We start from the raw sequence: 16,777 nt of genomic DNA, 5'->3' as shown, positions 1-16,777 counted from the left end.
TTGTTGTGGAGAGTCTAAAGCCATATTGTTTGTATTATATATTATATATTACATATTGTCTTTGTATTATCTGTGTACCGTCCCACCTCTTCTATGTCCTAGAACAAATACTACTGGAACGATTCCTATTGGTCTCTGTTGATATTCCATGTAAACTCTGGAGCCTGACAAGGACTCTGGAGAGGCTGGCTTCTTTAAACTACAGTCAAACTAATGTGGTCACCTAAAAAGGTAAACGTTGGGATTGTTCCAAATATGTTTTCAGACACTGCCCCCTGCTGTTCTAAACGTTTTACTGCAGCTGAGTACTTGAAGCCAACAGGACAGGGCCTTCAATCCAACGGCACATTCAACTATGAATCAGACAGTATTGAAGTACAAAGTCAGAGGATATCAAGGGTATAATGGCAGCAGTGTAGTAACCACCACCCAAGACCTGTGGTGCCACCTGTAGGGACACCTGTAGGGATACCTGTGGTGCCACCTGTAGGGACACCTGTAGGGATACCTGTGGTGCCACCTGTAGGGACACCTGTAGGGACACCTGTAGAAACAGACAGTCTCACCTATGTTTTTGGAGGACAGTCTCACCTATGTTTTTGGAGGACAGTCTCACCTATGTTTTTGGAGGACAGTCTCACCTATGTTTTTGGAGGACAGTCTCACCTATGTTTTTGGAGTAGATGGGGACGAAGACGTTAATGACCCTTTCCATGGCCAGTAGGGCCAGACAGAGCAGGACCATTATCTGAAGAGACAGGCTGTCCCGGGGCCACAGGTAAGGGGCCAGGAGACGCACCTTCTGCCCAAAACCATGCCATGTTGACACGGTCTGGGACGACTTTGATGTGGATGGGAAGGACTTAGATGGGGGCTCACTTTCTTTCTGTTGTCTTCTTTTGTCAGGCTGTATGAGGGAAGAGTGACACTTCTTTTAGGAAACAAAGGAACAAATAACTTTTAGAATACTACAACTGTTGAAGCTCGCCGTAAGAACACTGATGTGTAATGCATTAAAATACAAAAAAACAACATAAACAGGTCAACCAATTACAAAACGTTATCAACCACCGTGTCGAATTTTCATACGTTATATACTGTATGCCTAACAATGGAAATAAATAGATGTTTACCTCAATAGTCAGAGTAATTCCAGTTCCTTTTGCATCTTGACTTGCCATTTGATAAACTAGACCAGAGGACCTTGTCGACTTGTTCCTCGTTCCTCCAGGTCTCACTAATGTTCAACAGAGGGTCGTCAGCCGCCACATACCGATGTTTCCATGTTGCTGTATGGTTTTGTTTGGCGAACTGCACGGTCAGCACGTTCTGCGTTCTAACTTCCGTGCAACGATCAGGGAGAGCAGATGATATAATGTGCATGCTTCAAAAGAGTGATATTAAACATGTCTGTCAAGGGACTGACCGTTCAAGTGGTCAATATATGAACACATTGGTTTTTAGAGATAACATAATAACACGTTTTTCTCTACTTAGCAGTCAGGATGGACCATAGAGAAAGATAGAGGACGCGTCTTTGTATCTGTGCCATTATAGTGTCTGTGACAGCATGTGCAGCGCCATTGATGCTATCACCATTTTAAAAGTAGTTACTTTTCTTCTTCGCAATTGGCTGATCTCGCCTGATGACCTGGTTGGACACGACTCAAAACCGGGTCACCACGAGGGATCAGCCAATGAAGTTGGAAGTCCCACACAGTTGACAATATTATAAATGGTGGAAGCTCTCAACGGCGCTGCCCATGCTAATGCAGCCTTTTGACTACTAGAGGCCTCTATGATTCTCTATGGTAAGGATTGGGTGGTATTTTTCACATGACCGGGCATGTGGTCATGTGAGAGGGTCTGCCCTGCCATTGTCCAGTTTGAATAGAGGTCAATTCAGCGTTAATACTTCTTTCTAACGCAGTTACAAGCAAAGTTGTTACATTGTATCGTTTTATCATTGTTACATTGTTACATTGTATCGTTGTCTCCTGTCTGTTTGCTCCTGGAAGTTGTTACATTGTATCGTTTTATCATTGTTACATTGTATCGTTGTCTGCTGTCTGTTTGCTCCTGGAAGTTGTTACATTGTATCGTTTTATCATTGTTACATTGTATCGTTGTCTGCTGTCTGTTTGCCCCTGGAAGTTGTTACATTGTATCGTTTTATCATTGTTACATTGTATCGTTGTCTGCTGTCTGTTTGCTCCTGGAAGATGTTACATTGTATCGTTGTCTCCTGTCTGTTTGCTCCTGGAAGTTGTTACATTGTATCGTTTTATCATTGTTACATTGTATCGTTGTCTCCTGTCTGTTTGCTCCTGGAAGTTGTTACATTGTATCGTTTTATCATTGTTACATTGTATCGTTGTCTGCTGTCTGTTTGCTCCTGGAAGTTGTTACATTGTATCGTTTTATCATTGTTACATTGTATCGTTGTCTGCTGTCTGTTTGCCCCTGGAAGTTGTTACATTGTATCGTCTTATCATTGTTACATTGTATCATTGTCTGCTGTCTGTTTGCTCCTGGAAGTTGTTACATTGTATCGTTGTCTCCTGTCTGTTTGCTCCTGGAAGTTGTTACATTGTATCGTTTTATCATTGTTACATTGTATCGTTGTCTGCTGTCTGTTTGCCCCTGGAAGTTGTTACATTGTATCGTTTTATCATTGTTACATTGTATCGTTGTCTCCTGTCTGTTTGCTCCTGGAAGTTGTTACATTGTATCGTTTTATCATTGTTACATTGTATCGTTTTATCATTGTTACATTGTATCGTTGTCTCCTGTCTGTTTGCTCCTGGAAGTTGTTACATTTGTATCATTTTATCATTGTTACATTGTATTGTTGTCTCCTGTCTGTTTGCTCCTGGAAGTTGTTACATTGTATCGTTGTCTCCTGTCTGTTTGCTCCTGGAAGTTGTTACATTGTATTATTTTATCATAGTTACATTGTATCGTTGTCTGCTGTCTGTTTGCTCCTGGAAGTTGTTACATTTGTATCATTTTATCATTGTTACATTGTATCGTTGTCTCCTGTCTGTTTGCTCCTGGAAGTTGTTACATTGTATCGTTGTCTCCTGTCTGTTTGCTCCTGGAAGTTGTTACATTGTATCGTTTTATCATTGTTACATTGTATCGTTGTCTGCTGTCTGTTTGCTCCTGGAAGTTGTTACATTGTATCGTTTTATCATTGTTACATTGTATCGTTGTCTGCTGTCTGTTTGCCCCTGGAAGTTGTTACATTGTATCGTTTTATCATTGTTACATTGTATCGTTGTCTGCTGTCTGTTTGCTCCTGGAAGTTGTTACATTGTATCGTTTTATCATTGTTACATTGTATCGTTGTCTCCTGTCTGTTTGCTCCTGGAAGTTGTTACATTGTATCGTTTTATCATTGTTACATTGTATCGTTGTCTGCTGTCTGTTTGCTCCTGGAAGTTGTTACATTGTATCGTTTTATCATTGTTACATTGTATCGTTGTCTGCTGTCTGTTTGCCCCTGGAAGTTGTTACATTGTATCGTTTTATCATTGTTACATTGTATCGTTGTCTGCTGTCTGTTTGCTCCTGGAAGTTGTTACATTGTATCGTTGTCTCCTGTCTGTTTGCTCCTGGAAGTTGTTACATTGTATCGTTTTATCATTGTTACATTGTATCGTTGTCTGCTGTCTGTTTGCCCCTGGAAGTTGTTACATTGTATCGTTTTATCATTGTTACATTGTATCGTTGTCTCCTGTCTGTTTGCTCCTGGAAGTTGTTACATTGTATCGTTTTATCATTGTTACATTGTATCGTTTTATCATTGTTACATTGTATCGTTGTCTCCTGTCTGTTTGCTCCTGGAAGTTGTTACATTTGTATCATTTTATCATTGTTACATTGTATCGTTGTCTGCTGTCTGTTTGCTCCTGGAAGTTGTTACATTTGTATCATTTTATCATTGTTACATTGTATCGTTGTCTCCTGTCTGTTTGCTCCTGGAAGTTGTTACATTGTATCGTTGTCTCCTGTCTGTTTGCTCCTGGAAGTTGTTACATTGTATCGTTTTATCATTGTTACATTGTATCGTTGTCTGCTGTCTGTTTGCTCCTGGAAGTTGTTACATTTGTATCATTTTATCATTGTTACATTGTATCGTTGTCTGCTGTCTGTTTTCCCCTGGAAGTTGTTACATTGTATCGTTTTATCATTGTTACATTGTATCGTTGTCTCCTGTCTGTTTGCTCCTGGAACTTGTTACATTGTATCGTTTTATCATTGTTACATTGTATCGTTTTATCATTGTTACATTGTATCGTTGTCTGCTGTCTGTTTGCCCCTGGAAGTTGTTACATTGTATAGTTTTATCATTGTTACATTGTATCGTTGTCTCCTGTCTGTTTGCTCCTGGAAGTTGTTACATTGTATCGTTTTATCATTGTTACATTGTATCGTTTTATCATTGTTACATTGTATCGTTGTCTCCTGTCTGTTTGCTCCTGGAAGTTGTTACATTTGTATCATTTTATCATTGTTACATTGTATCGTTGTCTCCTGTCTGTTTGCTCCTGGAAGTTGTTACATTGTATCGTTGTCTCCTGTCTGTTTGCTCCTGGAAGTTGTTACATTGTATCGTTTTATCATTGTTACATTGTATCGTTTTATCATTGTTACATTGTATCGTTGTCTCCTGTCTGTTTGCTCCTGGAAGTTGTTACATTGTATCGTTGTCTCCTGTCTGTTTGCTCCTGGAAGTTGTTACATTTGTATCATTTTATCATTGTTACATTGTATCGTTGTCTCCTGTCTGTTTGCTCCTGGAAGTTGTTACATTGTATCGTTGTCTCCTGTCTGTTTGCTCCTGGAAGTTGTTACATTTGTATCATTTTATCATTGTTACATTGTATCGTTGTCTCCTGTCTGTTAGCTCCTGGAAGTTGTTACATTGTATCGTTGTCTCCTGTCTGTTTGCTCCTGGAAGTTGTTACATTGTATTATTTTATCATAGTTACATTGTATTGTTGTCTGCTGTCTGTTTGCTCCTGGAAGTTGTTACATTTGTATCATTTTATCATTGTTACATTGTATCGTTGTCTCCTGTCTGTTTGCTCCTGGAAGTTGTTACATTGTATCGTTGTCTCCTGTCTGTTTGCTCCTGGAAGTTGTTACATTGTATCGTTTTATCATTGTTACATTGTATCGTTGTCTGCTGTCTGTTTGCTCCTGGAAGTTGTTACATTTGTATCATTTTATCATTGTTACATTGTATCGTTGTCTCCTGTCTGTTTGCTCCTGGAAGTTGTTACATTGTATCGTTTTATCATTGTTACATTGTATCGTTTTATCATTGTTACATTGTATCGTTGTCTGCTGTCTGTTTGCCCCTGGAAGTTGTTACATTGTATCATTTTATCATTGTTACATTGTATCGTTTTATCATTGTTACATTGTATCGTTTTATCATTGTTACATTGTATCGTTGTCTCCTGTCTGTTTGCCCCTGGAAGTTGTTACATTGTATCGTTGTCTCCTGTCTGTTTGCTGCTGGAAGTTGTTACATGTTGTATCATTAGTTGAGCAGTGGGCGAGCTGTTCTACATTGTATAATGTCACCTGTTAGTGAGAGTGAAGATAAAATACCACCTCTGAGTAGCCTACCACCTCTGAGTAGCCTACCATAGACAGACATTAGTCCGAATGCGCCGGCATTTTAATTTAAGGAAATTATGAAGGAAAAAGGAAACCGCCCACTCCTCTTGATAGTATCACCGATATTTAATAAGCTTTACGTATCGGCCACACGGCCTTGGTCAGAGCTCTGAAGAAAGGCTGTGAGTCCGATACGTAAAGCTTATTAAATATCAGTGATACTATCAAGAGCAGTGGGCGGTTTCCTTTTTCCTTCATCTTGTTCAACTGTTGCCATGCACCTGCCTAAAAAGATTGCTCAGATGTGCGAGTGCCTTTTTGAATTTAAGGAAATTATGATAAAGTTATTTTTACACATTTATGTAAAATAATAATAATCTGTCAGAGGAGACCCCAGGGGGAGCTGGGACAAATCTAAACCTCTGACGACACACCAATGCAAAGTAGTCTATGACCTAAGAAGACGACAGAGAAACAAGCAACGATCAAGTTACCAAAACAACCTGTCTTGTCCCTGATGTTGACGTCTCAGATTACTGAACGGTATCTTTGCAGATTGGACCTACTGTGTTGACCAGTGGTGTATTTGTTCTCCCAGGTTTGTGTTAGTATACCGTGTTCAGCACATTGGGTAAACATGTTTGAATTATACATCACATGAAGGATATAGGACTGGTGATAGTTTCACAATGTCTTAAACGACAAGGTATCAAATCAAAGCGTATTCGGCACAGGATACAAGCAGATGGAAACGGTACAGTGAAATTGCTTACTTGCAGCTCTTCCTCAACAGTGCAGAATACATGTAAAGTACTGTAGTAAACTGTATCAAACTCAAATTTAGATTAAAAAAAACATTTTTTTTAAAGAGAAAAAGGTTAATAACGGTATAATCTCTGTAAATGACATCATAAATAGGACTGGTGGAGTTATGTCACGCAAATATATCTTCTTATGGCTGCAATCCCATTAACGGGATGATATGACAGCCAGTGAAAGTGCAGGGCGCCAAATTCAAACAACAGAAATATCATAATTAAAATTCCTCAAACATACATGTATCTTATACCATTTTAAAGGTAATCTTGTTGTTAATCCCACCAAACTGTCCGATTTCAAATAGGCTTTACAGCGAAAGCACCACAAACGATTATGTTAGGTCACCACCAAACCACAATAAGCACAGCCATTTTTCCAGCGAAAGATAGCAGTCACAAAAAGCAGAAATAGAGATCAAATTAATCACTAACCTTTGATGATCTTCATCAGATGACACTCATAGGACTTCATATTACACAATACATATATGATTTGTTCGATTAAGTTCATATTTATATCCAAAAACCTCAGTTTACATTGGCGCCATGTTCAGAAATGCCTCCAAAATATCCAGAGAAATTGCAGAGAGCCACGTCAAATAACAGAAATACTCATCATAAACTTTGATGAAAGATACATGTTTTACATAGAATTAAAGATACACATTTTCTTAATGCAACCGCTGTGTCAGATTTCAAAAAGCACAATATTCAATAATCTGAGAACAGCGTTCAGCCACAAAAGTAAGCCATACAGTTACCCGCCAAATTGTGCAGTCAACAAAACTCATAAAAAAACATTATAAATCTTCACTTACCTTTGCTGATCTTCGTCGGAATGCACTCCCAGGACTCCCACAAGAAATGTTCGTTTTGTTCGGTAATGTCCATCATTTATGTCCAAGTAGCTATTTTTGTTAGCGTGTTTAGTACACAAATGCAAACGCTCGTGCAGGTCCAGGCGAACGTCGGACGAAAACTTCAAAAAGTTATATTACAGGTCGAAAAAACTTGTCAAACTATTTACAGAATCAATCTTTAGGATGTTGTTATCATAAATATTCAATAACGTTCCAACCGGAGAAATCCTTTGTGTGTAGAGAAGCAATGGAACGCAGGTCGATATCATGTGGAATGCGCATGACCAGGACCTGGCTCTCTGCCAGACCACTGACTCAAACAGCTCCCATCCGGCTCAACATCACAGTAGAAGCTTCATTCAAGGTTCTACAGACTGTTGACATCTAGTGGAAGCAGTAGGAAGTGCAAACAGATCCATATCCTACTGTGTATTCAATAGGCGATGAATTGAAAATTGACCAACCTCAGATTTCTCACTTCCTGGTTGGATTTCTTCTCAGGTTTTTGCCTGCCATATGAGTTCTGTTATACTCACAGACATAATTCAAACAGTTTTAGAAACTTCAGAGTGTTTTCTATCCAATAGTAATAATAATATGCATATATTAGCAACTATGACTGAGGAGCAGGCCGTTTACTCTGGGCACCTCTGTGCACCTTTCATCCAAGCTACTCAATACTGCCCCTGCAGGCATAAGAAGATATGGAAATGTCTGCTCTATCCAAAAGGTTGACGGCTGTTCCGTACAGGTTGACGGCTACGGCTGTTCCGTACAGGTTGACGGCTGTTCCGTACAGGTTGACGGCTGTTCCGTACAGGTTGACGGCTGTTCCGTACAGGTTGACGGCTGTTCCGTACAGGTTGACGGCTGTTCCGAACAGGTTGACGGCTGTTCCGTACAGGTTGACAGCTGTTCCATACATGTTGACGGCTGTGAAACACTCTAATCTGCTCTTCCTGTTACTGAGGCTTACCAATGGTTTACATTTTGTGGTAAACCCTCTCTATTTACTCTGGTGAAGTATTCTCTTGACTGTTGACTTTGACACAGATACGCCTAGCTCCTTGACACAGATACGCTGACCTCCTTGACACAGATACGCCTAGCTCCTTGACACAGATACGCCGACCTCCTTGACACAGATACGCCGACCTCCTTGACACAGATACGCCTAGCTCCTTGACACAGATACGCCTAGCTCCTTGACACAGATACGCCGACCTCCTTGACACAGATACGCCTAGCTCCTTGACACAGATACGCCTAGCTCCTTGACACAGATACGCCTAGCTCCTTGACACAGATACGCCTAGCTCCTTGACACAGATACGCCTAGCTCCTTGACACAGATACGCCTAGCTCCTTGACACAGATACGCCTAGCTCCTTGACACAGATACGCCTAGCTCCTTGACACAGATACGCCTAGCTCCTTGACACAGATACGCCGACCTCCTTGACACAGATACGCCTAGCTCCTTGACACAGATACGCCTAGCTCCTTGACACAGATACGCCTAGCTCCTTGACACAGATACGCCTAGCTCCTTGACACAGATACGCCTAGCTCCTTCACACAGATACGCCTAGCTCCTTGACACAGATACGCCTACCTCCTTGACACAGATACGCCTACCTCCTTGACACAGATACGCCTACCTCCTTGACTTTGACACAGACACGCCGACTTCCTTGACACAGATACGCCGACCTCCTTGACACAGATACGCCTACCTCCTTGACACAGATACGCCTACCTCCTTGACTTTGACACAGACACGCCGACTTCCTTGACACAGATACGCCGACCTCCTTGACACAGATACGCCTACCTCCTTGACACAGATACGCCTACCTCCTTGACTTTGACACAGACACGCCGACTTCCTTGACACAGATACGCCGACCTCCTTGACACAGACACGCCGACTTCCTTGACACAGATACGCCTACCTCCTTGACACAGATACGCCTACCTCCTTGACACAGATACGCCTACCTCCTTGACACAGATACGCCTACCTCCTTGACACAGATACGCCTACCTCCTTGACCCAGATACGCCGACCTCCTTGACTTTGACAGACACGCCGACTTCCTTGACACAGATACGCCGACCTCCTTGACACAGATACGCCTACCTCCTTGACACAGATACGCCTACCTCCTTGACTTTGACACAGATAATCCGACCTCCTGGAGGTTGTTCTTGATCTGACCAACTGTTGTGAAGGGGTTTTTCTTCACCAGGGAAATAATGATTCTGTCATCCAGCTACCTGAGACATGAAACAGATCGGTGGGAGGGCAGACAGGAAACAGATCGGTGGGAGGGCAGACAGGAAACAGATCGGTGGGAGGGCAGACAGGAAACAGATCGGTGGGAGGGCAGACAGGAAACAGATCGGTGGGAGGGCAGACAGGAAACAGATCGGTGGGAGGGCAGACAGGCTATCGCCAATTTATTAATGCACAATTTGCCCAAATGGATAATGGAAACACTTCACCCACTTCCTTTTCCTTCGACACTCGGTTTTCACGGTGTTTTTTTTTTTAATAGGTGTGACGTCATTCCATCCAGCTGTTTATATGGACAATGGAAATGCACAGTAACAGGAAATTGTCCCATCTATTTTCTATGTAATTTTTCTAAATGCTGCCAAAACATAATGACTGGACAGGTTAATGGAAACAGCTGTTAACCTTGAACACTGCTAATGAAACTATCAAGTAGGGACAGGAGGAATGAAGCATGAGAAATCAGTCTGATCAAAGACTAGGCCTAACTCAAAAAAGTGATTCATAATGTATTGGATAGTTTCCTAATATATCATTGAATAGGCCTATATCTGAATAGAGCTTATAAGTATATTATCATGATTTAAATCCAGTTGCAGAGCAATACAAGGTATAAATAACAGTTGATTAAATAATATTGACAATGAAGTTTGCCAAATAAAAACATTTGTTTGACCTAGAAGTATTACGCATGACGATCCTATCAGTTATTCAGGTAAGGTGATTTATCTTCCATATTTGTAGACACGTAGGGCTGGTCATTATTCAAGTTAATATAAATAATGTATTTTAATAAAGACTTTTGTTGTACATCAAAACATTCTCAGGTAATTTTTTTAAGCAATTCAATTATCAGGTTATTATCCTAAAATAAAAGCCTTTTTTTAAAACAATTTGTCACAGGCAATTTGGATAATTCTGCATTCATACAAGTCCCCTTGAAATACCTCATGTTATTGGCCCTGCATCAGAAGACATAGGCTGTGTCTGAAAATGACACCCTATTCCCTATATAGTGCACTACTTTTGACCAGAGCCATAAAGACCTTTGTCAAACGTAGTGCACTACATAGGGAATAGGGTGCCATACAACGGAGTGACTCTACAAAACACATCCTCTGCTCTATTGTTACTGGTAGAGTAGAACTGGTAGAGTAGAACTGGTACTGGTAGAGTAGAACTGGTAGAGTAGAACTGGTACTGGTAGAGTAGAACTGGTAGAGTAGAACTGGTACTGGTAGAGTAGAACTGGTACTGGTAGAGTAGAACTGGTACTGGTAGAGTAGAACTGGTAGAGTAGAACTGGTACTGGTAGAGTAGAACTGGTAGAGTAGAACTGGTACTGGTAGAGTAGAACTGGTAGAGTAGAACTGGTAGAGTAGAACTGGTACTGGTAGAGTAGAACTGGTAGAGTAGAACTGGTACTGGTAGAGTAGAACTGGTAGAGTAGAACTGGTAGAGTAGAACTGGTACTGGTAGAGTAGAACTGGTACTGGTAGAGTAGAACTGGTAGAGTAGAACTGGTAGAGTAGAACTGGTACTGGTAGAGTAGAACTGGTACTGTAGAGTAGAACTGGTAGAGTAGAACTGGTACTGGTAGAGTAGAACTGGTAGAGTAGAACTGGTACTGGTAGAGTAGAACTGGTACTGTAGAGTAGAACTGGTAGAGTAGAACTGGTACTGGTAGAGTAGAACTGGTAGAGTAGAACTGGTAGAGTAGAACTGGTACTGGTAGAGTAGAACTGGTAGAGTAGAACTGGTAGAGTAGAACTGGTACTGTAGAGTAGAACTGGTAGAGTAGAACTGGTACTGGTAGAGTAGAACTGGTAGAGTAGAACTGGTAGAGTAGAACTGGTACTGGTAGAGTAGAACTGGTAGAGTAGAACTGGTAGAGTAGAACTGGTACTGGTAGAGTCGAACTGGTAGAGTAGAACTGGTAGAGTAGAACTGGTAGAGTAGAACTGGTACTGTAGAGTAGAACTGGTACTGGTAGAGTAGAACTGGTACTGGTAGAGTAGAACTGGTACTGTAGAGTAGAACTGGTACTATAGAGTAGAACTGGTAGAATTGGTACTGTAATGTTGGTCTCCTGCCATCTAATTCAAATGTGGACCACAAAGCCAGTTCCACTCTTCCCCTCTAATCAGGGACTGGTTTAGACCTGGGACACCAGGTGGGTGATTCCCCTCTAATCAGGTACTGATTTAGACCTGGGACACCAGGTGGGTGATTCCCCCTCTAATCAGGTACTGATTTAGACCTGGGACACCAGGTGGATGATTCCCCTCTAATCAGGTACTGATTTAGACCTGGGACACCAGGTGGGTGATTCCCCTCTAATCAGGTACTGATTTAGACCTGGGACACCAGGTGGATGATTCCCCTCTAATCAGGGACTGATTTAGACCTGGGACACCAGGTGGGTGATTCCCCTCTAATCAGGGACTGATTTAGACCTGGGACACCAGGTGGGTGATTCCCCTCTAATCAGGTACTGATTTAGACCTGGGACACCAGGTGGGTGATTCCCCTCTAATCAGGGACTGATTTAGACCTGGGACACCAGGTGGGTGATTCCCCTCTAATCAGGTACTGATTTAGACCTGGGACACCAGGTGGGTGATTCCCCTCTGAACAGGTACTGATTTAGACCTGGGACACCAGGTGGATGATTCCCCTCTAATCAGGGACTGATTTAGACCTGGGACACCAGGTGGGTGATTCCCCTCTAATCAGGGACTGATTTAGACCTGGGACACCAGGTGGGTGATTCCCCTCTAATCAGGTACTGATTTAGACCTGGGACACCAGGTGGGTGATTCCCCTCTAATCAGGGACTGATTTAGACCTGGGACACCAGGTGGGTGATTCCCCTCTGAACAGGGACTGATTTAGACCTGGGACACCAGGTGGGTGATTCCCCTCTAATCAGGGACTGATTTAGACCTGGGACACCAGGTGGGTGATTCCCCTCTGAACAGGGACTGATTTAGACCTGGGACACCAGGTGGGTGATTCCCCTCTAATCAGGGACTGATTTAGACCTGGGACACCAGGTGGGTGATTCCCCTCTAATCAGGGACTGGTTTAGACCTGGGATACCAGGTGGGTGATTCCCCTCTAATCAGGGACTGATTTAGACCTCGGACACCAGGTGGGTGATTCCCCCTCTAGTCAGGGACTGATTTAGACCTGGGACACCAGGTGGGTGATTCCCCTCTAATCAGGGACTGATTTAGACCTGGGACACCAGGTGGGTGATTCCCCTCTAATCAGGGACTGGTTTAGACCTGGGATACCAGGTGGGTGTAATTCATTATCAGGTAGAACAAAAAAAAACAGCAGTAATCCAGAACTTGTAGGGTAAGATTTGAATACCCATGATCCCTTGTTACTGGTAGAGCTCAGAGTCTGTCAGGGAGAGGCCCTGCTGTGAGGACGATGTCATTGTAGGCTGCATAATGTGCTCCACCATATTGTGTCCTCCATGTTGCCCCAGCATTAGAGAGGAGGAGTTGAACTGGAGAGGAGGGTAGTTAATGTTACTAGGCCCAGAGTCACCGTGACTTCTGTTGTACAGAAAACTGTTATTGTACTGAGATTGAGAGACGGCAGCACTGTTTCTCTGTTGAGTCTGAGTGGGGCCTGTGGTTTTGTGCTGTGTGTGGTGGCTAATCTGGCTATGATTCCCCAGCCCACTGTTCAGACTATTCCCCTGGCCCAGACCCGGTCCAGTCTGTTGGTGTTGTGTCTGCTGGGTCATCTGAGTCAGTAGGCAGGCCTGCAGCTTCCTCTTGGCTCTCCAGCGGGCCACTCTGAGCCGGGTCTTCTCCCGTCTCTCCTTCACCAGGTCAGCTAATAGAGGCTGGGGAAGGTTCTTCTCCATCTCCCTCTGACGGGTCTGGCTCCTCCTCCTCAGCTCAGTTCGTCTCATTTTAAACTCCTCGTACAGACTCAGGTCTTTGGGCCACGGACGCACCATTGGCCGGGGAGCAACTCCTCCTGACATCACTGCCTGGGACAGCCCATCTGAGGATGAAGAGGACAAACAACATTCCATTAGATATCACTGCCTGGGACAGCCCATCTGAGGATGAAGAGGACAAACATTCCATTAGATATCACTGCCTGGGACAGCCCATCTGATGAAGAGGACAAACAACATTCCATTAGATATCACTGCCTGGGACAGCCCATCTGAGGATGAAGAGGACAAACATTCCATTAGATTGGATAAATCATATTTTATTAAACAGAAGCATAGCGACCACAACAAAGCAGTATTTTTGCCTTGGGACATGGCTGTAGATTATGGAGTCACAATGTCTCAGGGAGATTTAACTCACATGAACAAGAGTCGGCTGAGGTGAAGGGTGTATTCTCTGCTGAGGTCCTCTGGCTCTGTGGTGGACGGGGTGCTCTCCTATCCCTCTGGCTCTGAGAGCCTGGGATTGTCCTGTGACTGTCCAGGAGGAGGTTTCCCTGAGTCTGCCTGTCTAAAAGGTTGCCCTGAGAGAAGCTTTCAGCAGCCAGGTTTATCAACAGGGTCTCCACCTCCTCTGGTTCCTGTTTGATACAGATGATCTCCACCTCAGCTTCCTCCTCTTTCACTTGGAACTGGGACAGGAGCTGGGAGGGTGGCAGTACACTCCTGGCAGAGCAGTCTGCTCCGTCAGTCCTGGGTGGGGAGAGGACCAGCTGGGCCCCAGGGTCTGTGCTTGTCTCTGGTGGCTGTGTACTTATGGTCCACTCGGCCTGACACTCTTCTTCTTCCTCCTCCCTCCTCCTCTGGCTCTCATCAGACACCTCGGGGTCAAGGGGGGCTGGGTGCTCCTCTGGAGGGAAAAAGAGGTAACATGGTGGTCAACAAACACTGGGAAAATAGACAGCTATGCGAGTTCAGTCAGGCTGCCAATTTACATACACAAGCAAACACAGAATAATTGCCACATTCAAACCCGACATGATCTGAGAAAAGACATTCTACCTTTCAAAGGTTCCAGATGCTCTGATGAACTATTCATTGCAGAGACAGTGGGTGTCAATGTCCGGTCCTCCAGAGTCTGGGAGATCACAGTTGTCAGATCATCGTGACTGTCAAAGGATGTTGACGTGGCCCTAACGGTTACCATATTATCAGAAGGTTGGGTGGCCCTGACCAAGTTATCCGAGGGCTGTGTGGCCCTGACCAAGTTATCAGAGGGCTGGGTGGCCCTGACCAAGTTATCAGAGGGCTGGGTGGCCCTGACCAAGTTATCAGAGGGCTGTGTGGCCCTGACCAAGTTATCAGAGGGCTGGGTGGCCCTGACCAAGTTATCAGAGGGCTGGGTGGCCCGGACCAAGTTATCAGACGGTTGGGTGGCCCTGACCAAGTTATCAGACGGTACGGTGATGGTGACTCGATTCCTTGCCTGTAAGTTTCCATTTGTAGTGGGGATTTGGTTGTTGTTTGGAACCGTCCTTCTCGGCGGCTGTGGTAAACCCGAGGACAGTGCGGCCTCGGAGGAACCGTGAATTCTGCGGGGATCAGAATGGCCGAATGCTGTCCGGTAGGTCTGATAAGTGGCACCGTGTGCGTTCTCACCCAGAGCGTTCATGTGTTTCCGCATTGTCTTCATCTGAGATCGGGATATCTCCAGCAACTGTCTTATGTTCTCCGCCTCTTTCTCTTTAGCTATTACTTCCATCTTCAGCTCGTCAAATTTAATGCCGACCACTCTAAGCATCTCCCCCAACACAGTCTCAACAGCGGCGCTAACCGCTCTCTCTATCACGGTACCCATCTGGCCCCGCATTAGTGAAATTGTTAGACTGATATCCATTTTTGTAAAACTGCAAATAACAACCTTTAAATTTGTTTATAACATCGGAGGTCAAATTTCATAGTCTGTCGTCCATCGTGAAATGTAATAGCAAACGATTGATTGCTGCTAACATCGAGCTAGCTAGCTACCCTCGTAGCAAGCGGAAAACCTGCTCCAGAGAGCTAACTAAACAAGACAATTGAATGGGTTTTCACTGTTTGTAAGCTATTAAATAGTAAAATGTCCCTGGCTAATTTCGAAACCAGAAGATGTCAGAGAAACTGAAAACATTTAAACTTCGGATCTATGTAAACAAATATGTTCTCCTTTAATCGTTCCTGTGTTTCATCAAATATGTCCGATAGGATCGCCGGATTGGATGTTTAAGTTCCGGGTAGGAGCAAGACCAGAAATCTTTGACGGCCTTACCTAGGAAGGTATGCTTTGCTGTGCAAATCATGAACTCAATAGGTTACAATACAATATTATTTATTAAAATTGGACTGAATATGGGTAGAACGTAGAATTAGCTCCAACAGTGCATTAGTATCTAACAATTCACAATACACACACATCTAGAAGTAAAAGTATGGAATTAAGAAATATATATATATTAGGATGAGCAATGTCAAAGTGGCATGGACTAAAATACAGTAGAATACAGTATATAAATATTAAATGAGTAAAACAGTATGTTAACATTATTAAAGTGACCAGTTTGATCCGAATTGTCATTGGCCTGGACAGAGAATGAAGTCAAAGCCACAAGTCCAAATCCCCATCTCCATTCATGGCTTAGGAAGGGCCAAATTTAGCTACTGCAGAACATCAACACAAGCAGACCAGAAACAGACAAGTTTTTCTGAAAATGACATTTTGCCAAATCCAAACTGGTCTCCCTTGGGGGGCGTTTTGTTGCACATTGATTGGCAAAGTATTTTATCAAGGGAGACCAAAAGCTTCCTGGCATCAATAAATCAAATGCTACGGCAGCAATACGTTAAACTCTTTTGGTCCAGACAGCATCAGATCCTGAGACAGAGCAGTGCTGTTTCCCTCGCTTGGATGATTTCTCCGGTGAGATTCAGATTGACCGAAAATTATAAAAACACAGAGAAAGCTGAACGATTTTATACAATTTTTTAAAATATTGGTGAAATATTTGGGGAAGCCCGGCTTCCCTTGGCATCCATGAATACACACCGCTGCTTCTGAACACATTTCTGTTTGTCGTCAATTCTTGCAAATGTTTTAAAATACATACTTTTATGTTTGCTAGCTGTACAGTCAAGTGCTAAACTGTAAACCAATCAAAACTTGTGTACTATCCATGGTATATCTCTGCTGATCATGTCTGCCAAT

General features: G+C 43.2%; 2 protein-coding genes across 2 annotated transcripts in view; both read right to left on the bottom strand.

The window, feature by feature from the left end:
• The window catches only part of abcb6b (ATP binding cassette subfamily B member 6 (LAN blood group) b), a 38,617-nt gene extending 37,042 nt beyond the window's left edge, over window positions 1–1,575 (bottom strand). Inside the window, exons 1-2 of the mRNA XM_071354314.1 lie at window positions 1,134–1,575; window positions 667–907 (exon numbers count right to left, since the gene is read on the bottom strand). Coding sequence (XP_071210415.1) covers window positions 667–907; window positions 1,134–1,181 — 289 coding nt within the window. The 5' untranslated portion in view covers window positions 1,182–1,575. The remainder of the gene's footprint in view (window positions 1–666; window positions 908–1,133) is intronic.
• An 8,169-nt stretch (window positions 1,576–9,744) lies between these two features.
• Window positions 9,745–15,765, bottom strand: LOC139546202 (uncharacterized). Its single transcript, XM_071354313.1, has 3 exons — window positions 14,599–15,765; window positions 13,958–14,446; window positions 9,745–13,640 (listed from the first exon to the last, which is right to left on the bottom strand). Exons 1-3 carry the CDS (start codon window positions 15,431–15,433, stop codon window positions 13,003–13,005), a joined length of 1,962 nt encoding a protein of 653 aa, XP_071210414.1. The 5' UTR covers window positions 15,434–15,765; the 3' UTR covers window positions 9,745–13,002.
• Window positions 15,766–16,777: the final 1,012 nt, after the last annotated feature.

This window comes from Salvelinus alpinus, chromosome 20, assembly GCF_045679555.1.
Source record: "Salvelinus alpinus chromosome 20, SLU_Salpinus.1, whole genome shotgun sequence".
Taxonomy (NCBI): domain Eukaryota; kingdom Metazoa; phylum Chordata; class Actinopteri; order Salmoniformes; family Salmonidae; genus Salvelinus; species Salvelinus alpinus.
This window is presented reverse-complemented; position numbering and strand designations above follow the sequence as displayed.